The 9454-nt window shown below is 30.4% G+C and overlaps 1 protein-coding gene across 1 annotated transcript; it reads left to right on the top strand.

Annotated features, from left to right (window-relative positions):
- The first annotated feature begins 2552 nt into the window (after positions 1-2552).
- Positions 2553-9237, top strand: LOC130667184 (uncharacterized). Its single transcript, XM_057468675.1, has 6 exons — positions 2553-2569; positions 2686-3419; positions 7093-7709; positions 7855-8581; positions 8669-8970; positions 9067-9237. The coding sequence occupies exons 1-6, from the start codon at positions 2553-2555 to the stop codon at positions 9235-9237; spliced, it is 2568 nt and encodes an 855-aa protein (XP_057324658.1).
- The last annotated feature ends 217 nt before the right edge of the window (positions 9238-9454 follow it).

Below are 9454 nucleotides of genomic sequence, written 5' to 3'. Positions count from 1 at the left end.
GACATTTTCCGTGAACTTTAAGGTCAGAAATCTATGTTAAAAAATTGTCAAAACGGCAAATAAAGAAATGAAAATTGGAGCTACTTAGATTAGCTTTAAAATACCTTCAATCACAATCCACATAAATATTTGTTTTGAAGTAATTTATAAATAAATCAATAACAAATCATTTTTTATCTCAAACTTGGAATATTTTAAACTAATCAACCGATTCAGCTGATTTTCAAACTTGATCGAACAATTGAACCAAAAAATATGTATGTAAGCCCGAGTTAAAATTTCAGGTCTGTTTTGATCGTATTTTTTCTATACATTTCAGACACATATTTGACGATTAGAACAAATCTCTATTGTATTAGTATCAATCCCAGTAAGCACATTGACGTAAATTTGACGTCACAATGACTTTACGCTATGTCATCATTTACGTAAGATATAAGTCACAAATGAGTCAGATGTAACTCATTATTTCACGGAAAAAACCTCCGTCCAAATGAAAATGATAATTACTCAAGACTTAGAAAAAATACGTTCGGTGATGAAAAATTATAATTCGCACTAAAAATTACAATCATTAGAAAAAAACTACATCTTTTTATGATTTATCACTATTACATAGTAATTTTTATGAATGACAATGATCACAATGCTAAATACCAATAAAATTTGGAAAATCCAAAAGTGCACACCTCGAACGCTCATATTATAATAAAATTAATTATTAATGTTTTTTCTTTATTACAAAATTTTTTAATAAACATCTAGACATTCCTTATTTTTTTTTTTTTCAATTTAGTTAATTGGACAACAGTTGGTAAGTCGATTTGTCACATGATATAATAAAAAAAAAAAAAAAAAAAAATATCTGATGGTAAAGTGGAGTCTCACAATATCAGCAAAGTTCCATGATAATCATGCCTACTTATATTTGTGGGGGAAAAATGGCGGATTAAGCATTAGTAAACATAATCAGTTTTCAGTTTTTAATTGATAATAAATGAACGAGAAGGATTACAGTAGTAATATTTAAAAGGCTTCTATTCTACTAAAATCTGAAGCTATTGAAAAAAAAAATGGATTGATTAATTGACTTTTTCGAGAGATATCTTGCTCACACACGGACATCCTAATTAACGTCCAACTAGTGTCATGTTAAATAATTATTTCTTATTTCAGTGTAGCTTAATGAAATTTTTAATTAAATCCAAATTATTCTTTAGAATTTTCTCTAGACATTGGTGTATTTTTTTTCCACAGAGGTGACTTATGAAATTAGCAGAAATGATTAAAGGTAGGAAAATTCCATTTTCACGACAAGTCGATTATAGAGCACAACCTCTCCAACTATCGCGTCCAAGGCGTGCATTTATTGAAAAATTTGTAAAAATAGCTAAGCACTTAAAGAACCCTTCTTACATTGTAATACTTTTTCATAAATTGTAGAATAATTATGACAGTCTAATCTTATAAACATGACTACCTCAATTTCTAAAATTTATTACAGTTGTTGACGTATTTCTGTCTATCATTGATAAATATTCCATGAATATATATTAAAACCCTTGTGCAAAAATTTCTCTGTAAAAACTGAAAATAGTTATTTATAAGTCTGAATAACAGTTCTTAAATTTTTACTTTTTCTTAAAAAGTTTGAAAAAGTGTTATAAACTCGGAATAACTTGTAATTTGACGTACAAAGTCAGAGTACTTAAAAGATTTTGAATTCTTCCAGAAGAGTTATTCTGAGTTAATAGAACTTACTTGAAGAGTTACTAAGACTTCTTAATACTTTAAAATAGTCTCTTACAAAAAATTGTGCGACTATAAAAAGAATTTTTTTGAGTTTTTCTGACTTACTAAAACTCTCAGCAGAAAATTTGTAACAACGTCAAAAGAGTCATCTAGAGTTTTTTAGAAAAATAATTGATTTTCTTAACACATATTTTTGGAACGAAGTTCCTGATGACGCGTTGCGGAGGGGTACCCTAGCCGGCAAAAAACGTCCGTAACGCGAGAAAAAAAATCGTAACCTTTCTATGTATGGTCTATGTATGGTGGCTATACACTGTCTAATGTATAGTCTATGGGATGACTGTTATTATTATTGCCGTTTGCTATTATTATTATATCATTCGATAATTACACCATTTGGTGGTCAAAAGTGGAACCATCTGATCATTGCTACTACGTTAAACGCAGGGAGGCTATACAAAGGGTTGCGAATTCTTTAATGAGAATATTTGCAATCAAAAATTGAATTTTCAATCCGCAAATATTAGAACGTAAAAGCAGTGTTCATGAAAAGAAAAATTTACAAACTAACATCTCACTTCTGTGCTGGTATAGTGATAAATTTTTACAATTATCTAAACCAGTGACTGGTGGTGCTCTCAATGCTAATAATAATATTGTTCAATGACGAGACTTGGAAAATGCCTTCCAAAATAGAATTAAGACCGGTTGTGTTGTTAACCTGGGGCATATTGACTTGAGAGCATTTTTAAATGATGCGAAAGTTTTGATAATTGAAAAAATTAATAATATTCGAGAACATGAGGGGAACCTCAAAGTAAGCGTCACTCTTTTATGTGGTTTTGAAAATGTTATAATATTCGATTATGACATCTTAATCACTTATAAAAGTGATGTTACTATAAAAGACAATAAATCCTTCAAAACTAAAAGTGATAAAATTTTAATATCTACTTCACTTGCTGATTGGTTCAATGATAGTGTATATGAGCCGCTATTGAAAAAAGTTGAAGAATTCCATCAGAAAGATTCGGGGTGGAGTTTGAGTGAAATTATAAATTTGATTGTAAATATATCACGATACGCTCCACTGCAAGTTGGTTTTTCAACATATGTGAATCTACCCCAAGATATTAAACAGAAGAAGGCTGTTCTAAACATCAAGAATAATGATGTCTACTGTTTTCTGTGGTGCATCAAAGCTGCATTGTTTCCAGCAAGAAATAACCATCCTGAAAGAGTGTCATCATATCAACATGTGGATGCAGTTTTCAACTATCAAGGTATTAGATTTCCGATATCTCTCAAAGATATCCCTAAATTTGAAAAACTGAATAATTTAAGAATCAACGTTTACGGTATAGAATCGGAAACTGTTAAAAATAATGAAGATAATTTAGATAATATTATAGTTCCTTTATATTTAAGTTCAAATAATCCTGATAAAGAAACTATTCACTTATTAATAGTTGAGACAGATATTACTTTGCATGATGATGATGAAAATCCTGATAGTTATCAGCCTATACATCATTTTGCTTTGATTAAAAATCTCTCTCGACTAGTCAAATCTCAAATTTCAAAGTCTAAATCAAGATTATGGTTTTGCGATCGATGTTTAAATCATTTTAGATTTGAACATTCACTTGAGAAACACAAGCCAGATTGTTTGAAATATAATCCTACCAAAAACAGATTCTCTGTATAAAATCGCGCCAAGTACACGTTTAAAATTTTTTACAATTAAGACAAGATTCTTTTTACAAAAAAATGAATCAAATCGAAAAAATACCAAGTACCTAATATAATTCGAAATCATGGAAAACATTTTCATAGAATTGAACAAAAAATTGAAAAAAAAAAATTTCAATGTACTTGGTGTGCGTTACTAAATTTATTCAAGCAAAATTTTTAGAATTGATTTCGCATATAAATTATTTTCCAATAAAATTGAATGATATTCTTTTTTTCCAGTTTATAGGCACACCAAGTACATTGAAATTTTTTTTTTTCAATTTTTTGTTCAATTCTATGAAAATGTTTTCCATGATTTCGAATTATATTAGGTACTTGGTATTTTTTCGATTTGATTCATTTTTTTGTAAAAAGAATCTTGTCTTAATTGTAAAAAATTTTAAACGTGTACTTGGCGCGATTTTATACAGAGAATCTGTTTTTGGTAGGATTTGTCTTTTTTTTGTCGTGTTGATTGAGAATGATTTTAATCTACACTATTAGAAATCGAGTTATAATTTAAGACACGTGAGCCTATATTGTTTATAGTATTATTTTGTAGAAACAATAAAATTGTTTGTTAACAACTATAGTAATTTTGTACTGCTAAATATCATAATCTGATTAATCAATTTTTATAAAACAAGGAGCTGCAGTTGTTTAACGACAGTTCCCTTTAAAGTTAACGTCAAATATATACGTCAACGTCGGACTTTTTCCCTAATAGCACAGTTTGCTTGAGCAAAAGCTTACTGTACAAAAGTTTCGTTGAATTTTTCGTCAAATTTCCGTCACTTTCGGACTTTTCCGTTTTTGACGACAATTTATACACAATTTGCTATACAATTTGAGGTAAATTTACTACCCGAATTAGAATGCAAATTCACTTCAAAAGGTGACTAGAAAAAAATTTTTCGTCAATTTTCAGGCAAATTTTTGCATCAATTTATTGTTAATTTGACTTAAAAAATTGTAAAGTAATTTTTTACCGTAAAATTGTAGACAATTTTATGTATAAATTTGCTTACCGTCTGAAGTGGTATGAATGAACATTACCGACTTTTTTGTGTAGTCAAAATTTACCTCTAAATTGAGGAAAAATTAACCGCAAATTTTTCTTTCCAACTTTTGCTGTCAAATCGTCGGCAAATTCGGACAAAAAATTTCAGGCAATTTCAATGTCAAATTACAATCAATTTCAAGCTAAAGTGGCTATTAGGGTTACTGTCAGGCAATGACGTTAAGTTGATTAAAAGTTTTATTTTAACCCTGAAAGCCACCTGAACCGCAAGTTAATTTCAAGCTACTGCCGTATTCTGAAGCCAACTTAAAAAAGAAAGCATTATCCAGCCAAGCTTGCCAGAAACTTTTTCGTTAAGGTAGCCGAAAATGTTTCACTGCAGAACTTACTGAGTAAGGTGTGGCTATCAGGGTAATTGTTGTCAAAAATGGAAAAGCCTCAAGTTGACGGATATTTCACAAAAAATTCAAGGAAGTGGTTACGTCCTCAGTGGCCTCAAGTGCCTCCATCTGTCAATCAATTAGTTAACTTGAAAAACATAAATAGCTTGTATACAAGCTGTCGTCAGTAACGAAAATGCCCGAAATTGACAGATATTTGACGAAAAATTCAAGAAAACTTTTATTCTAGTTTTGCTGTCAAATTGTCGGCAAATTCGGACAGCAAACTTTAGTAATTTTAATTGTCAAATTTCCTGAAATTCGCTGCCCAAATTTGTCGACAATTTGACAGCAAAAGTTGAAAATATAAATTTGCGGTTAATTTTTATTCAATTTAAAGGTACCCTGATAGCCAAGTTGGCCGCAACTTGTCGACGACCTACTGCCGCAACCTGTAGCCAGATTGGCCGCAAAAGTTGGCATTTCCATAAGTTGTCGGCAACTTTCCGAGGAACTTGTCGACAACTCTCAGCTTGTGTAACTGTTGCCGACAACTTGTCTACAAGTTGCTCAGAAACTTGGTGACAGGTTGCGGCAGTAGATTGTCGCCAAGTTTTTGAGTAACTTGTAGCCAACATGTAGTCAACAGTTACACGAGCTGAAAGTTGTCAACAACTTGTCGTCAAGTTGGTTGCAACTCAGGTACACCAACTTTCTGATTAGAAACTCTGGCTATCAGGGATAACTTTTTACGAAAAAAAAAGTCGTTAATGTTCATTCTTACCATTTGAGAAGATGAGCAAATTTATTCATGAAATTGTCTACAATTTCATGGTAAAAAAATACTTATCAATTTTTCCAGTCAAATTAACAATAAATTGACAAAATTTGCCTGAAAATTGACAACTTTTTTCTAGTTAACTTTTGAAGTGAATTTGCATTTTAGTTCGGGTAGTAAATTTACATCAAATTCAATAGCAAGTTGCCCACAAATTGACGTAAAAAATGGAAAAGTCTAAAGTTGACGAAAATTTGACGAAAAATTCAAGGAAACTTTTGTAAAGTAAACTGTTGCTAAAGCAAACTGTGCAATAGCACACTTTTTATAGGGTATATTTCTATACTAAATCTTACTGACCCTAATAGCACACCCTAATAGCCACTTTAGCTTGAAATTGAAGTACCTCGACATTGAAATTGCCTGAAATTTGCTGCCCAAATTTGCAGACAATTTGACAGCAAAAGTTGGAAAAACAAATTTGCGGTTAATTTTTGCTCAATTTAGAGGTAAATTTTTACTAGAAAAAAAAAGTCGGTAATGTTCATTCTTACTATTTCAGAAGGTAAGCAAATTTATACATAAAAATGTCTACAATTTGGGGGTGAAAAAATACTTTATAAGTCAAATTAACAATAAATTGATGTAAAACTGCCTGAAAAATTTTGTTTAGTCAGCTTTTGAAGTGAATTTGCATTCTAATTCGGGTAGTAAATTTACGTCAAATTGTACTGCAAGTTGTATAGACATTTTATGTATAATTTGCTTATCATCTGAAATGCAAAGAACGAACGTTACCAACAATTATTTTCTATAAAAAATTACCTCTAAATCGAGCAAAAATTAACCGCAAATTTTTCTTTTCAACTTTTACTGTTAAATTATTGGCAAATTCGGGCAGGTAATTTCAATGATGTCAAGTTACAGTCAATTTCAAGCTAAAGTGGCTATTAGAGGAGTTAATTTGCAGTGGAGGTGACTATCCGGGTAAATTTCATATCAAACTATAGTAAAAAATATAGACTGGAGCTCCACTGGTGGCGAAAAAATTAATTATTGCTATAGAAAAACATATATCATTTACTGAATCATGGCATTTCTTATAAGTTTTTATTCTCTGGCAGTGCCCTTTTCGCATGAAAAAAATTGTAAAATGATTAAAAATGGGGGTGCTATAGTATATGCTGGCCTAATTTCATTATTTAAATTAGTTCTCATTACTAAAATGGGTAAAGTTTCATAATTTTATGACGAACAATCAATCATCTTTCGACTGAAAAAGGAATTTTCTAAAAATATTGTTTTTTAAAAAAGTTTTTAAAAATTGGAGCTAAATACCGTTCGGTCTACGGTATAGAGACACGGCAGGCTCGCGCCATGACACTTCACACATATACATGTGTGTTTAAACGTGTACTTGGCGCGAGACACTACCGTGCCTCCTGATAAAGTAAGAATGAGATTACCAGAGAAAGACGAGGATAAAGTGTTAAGTTTTAAAAATTTAAAGCATAAGGATCCTGTACCTTTTGTAGTATATGCTGACCTGGAATGCACGCTTGAGATTGAGACTAATGATACGCAAAAGCATGTCCCCCACAGTGTAGCTTATTACCTGCATTGTAGTTATGACAATTCGTTATCGAGGTTTGAAATCAATCATTCAGTTGATTGTATTACATGGTTTTTAAGAAATTTAGAAATTCTAGGTAGAAAAGTTAACACTTATTTAAAAAATAATGTTAAAATGTTACCACTTACTGCAGATGAACAATATTATTATAATAATTCAAAAGTTTGTCACATCTGTGGAAAATTATTTAAATCAGCCAGTGAAATGCGGTGCCGTGATCATTGTCATTTTACGGGAAAGTATCGAGGTCCTGCACATAATGCATGTAATTTAAATTATAAACAGAGTCATACTATTCCTGTTGTTTTTCATAATCTATCTGGTTATGATTCACATTTCATCATTAGATCATTATCTACAGTTTCCGAAGGTCAAATCAATATTTTACCAATTAATAAAGAAAAATATATTGCATTCACCAATTCAATAAAAAATACATTCGTAAAGTTGAGATTTATACTCTTTTCGTTTTATGGCATCGAGTATTGAAAAATTAGCTTCGTATCTTGATGATGGTGATGAGAAAATTATGAAAAAATATTACTCTGACTCACAGCAATTTCAATTAGCTATACGTAAAGGTGTATTTCCCTATGAATACATTGATTCAATTGATAAGCTTAACGATACTAAATCACCTGAAAAAAAATTAATTTATTCCAAACTTAATAATTGTGATATTTCAGATGAAGATTACAATCATGCCAAACAAGTTTGGAATAAATTTAATATAAATACCCTCGGTGAATATTCAGATTTTTATTTAAAAACTGACGTATTATTACTGGCTGATATATTTGAGAATTTCCGCAACAGTTGTTACAAAACATATGAATTAGATCCATTGCATTATTACACTGCACCAGGGCTTGCTTTTGATGCTACGCTTAAACTCACAGATGTAAAATTAGATTTATTAGATGATCCTGAGATGATATTATTTTTTGAAAAAGGCATTAGAAGTGGTGTTTCCCAATGTACAAATCGATACGCAAAAGCTAATAATCGATTCATGGGAGAAGATTTTGATCAAAGCAAAGATGAATCTTATCTCATGTATTATGATGTAAATAATTTATATGGAGCAGCTATGAGCATGTCATTGCCTCAAGGTTCTTTTAAGTGGATACATGAGGATATTGATGTACAAAATGTTGATAAGTTTTTTAATGATAACAAGTCAATAGGATATATTTTAGAAGTAGATTTAGAATATTCTATAGAATTACATGATGAGCATAGAGATTTACCCCTTTGCCCTGAACATTTTATACCACCAGGCAGTAAATATTCTAAATTAGCTACAACACTTTGTTTTAAGGAGAAATATGTTATTCATTATATAAATTTATAGCAGTGTCTTAATTTAGGAATGAAGCTTGTAAAAGTTCATCGAGTTTTGAAATTCAAGCAATCAGCTTGGTTAAAGCAATTGATTGATAAAAATACTGAATGTCGCAAAAACGCACAAAATGAATTTGAAAAGAACTTTTACAAGCTTATGAATAATGCTGTATTTGGTAAAACTATGGAAAATGTTCGAAAATATTCAGATGTGAGAATGGTGAACAAGTGGGAGGGTAGATATGGGGCAAAAGCTCTGATATCAAAACCTAATTCCCATAGTTTTATAATTTACGATGAAAACCTAGTCATAATAGAATTAAGGAGAGTAAATCTATACTTTAATAAACCAATTTACATTAGTTTTAGCATCTTAGACTTATCAAAAACTTTTATTTATGATTTTCACTTTAACTATGTTAAGAAAAATTTTAATGTTAATGAATCAAAATTATTATACACTGATACTGATAGTTTAATTTATCAATTTAATGTACCTAATATCTATGACACCATCAAATGCGACATCGAAAAGTTTGATACCTCTGACTACCCACCAAATAATGTTTACAACATTCCATTGAAAAATAAATAAGTAATTGGACTTATGAAAGATGAGTGCAATGGTCAAATAATGGCCAAGTTCGTCGGGTTACGAGCAAAACTTTATGCATTCAAAATTCATAAGAATAATATAGCTAAAAAGAGAGCTAAGGGTGTTAAAGGATCCACTTTGCGAAAGATCACGTTTGATGATCTTAAGAATTGTCTAGTGAATCATGTAAATATAACAAAACATCAATATTTGATTA

The sequence above is a fragment of the Microplitis mediator genome, chromosome 4 (assembly GCF_029852145.1).
Source record: "Microplitis mediator isolate UGA2020A chromosome 4, iyMicMedi2.1, whole genome shotgun sequence".
In the NCBI taxonomy this organism is placed as follows: Eukaryota; Metazoa; Arthropoda; class Insecta; order Hymenoptera; family Braconidae; genus Microplitis; species Microplitis mediator.
Note: the sequence above shows the minus strand (reverse complement) of the source record. Positions and strands in the feature narration are given on the sequence as shown.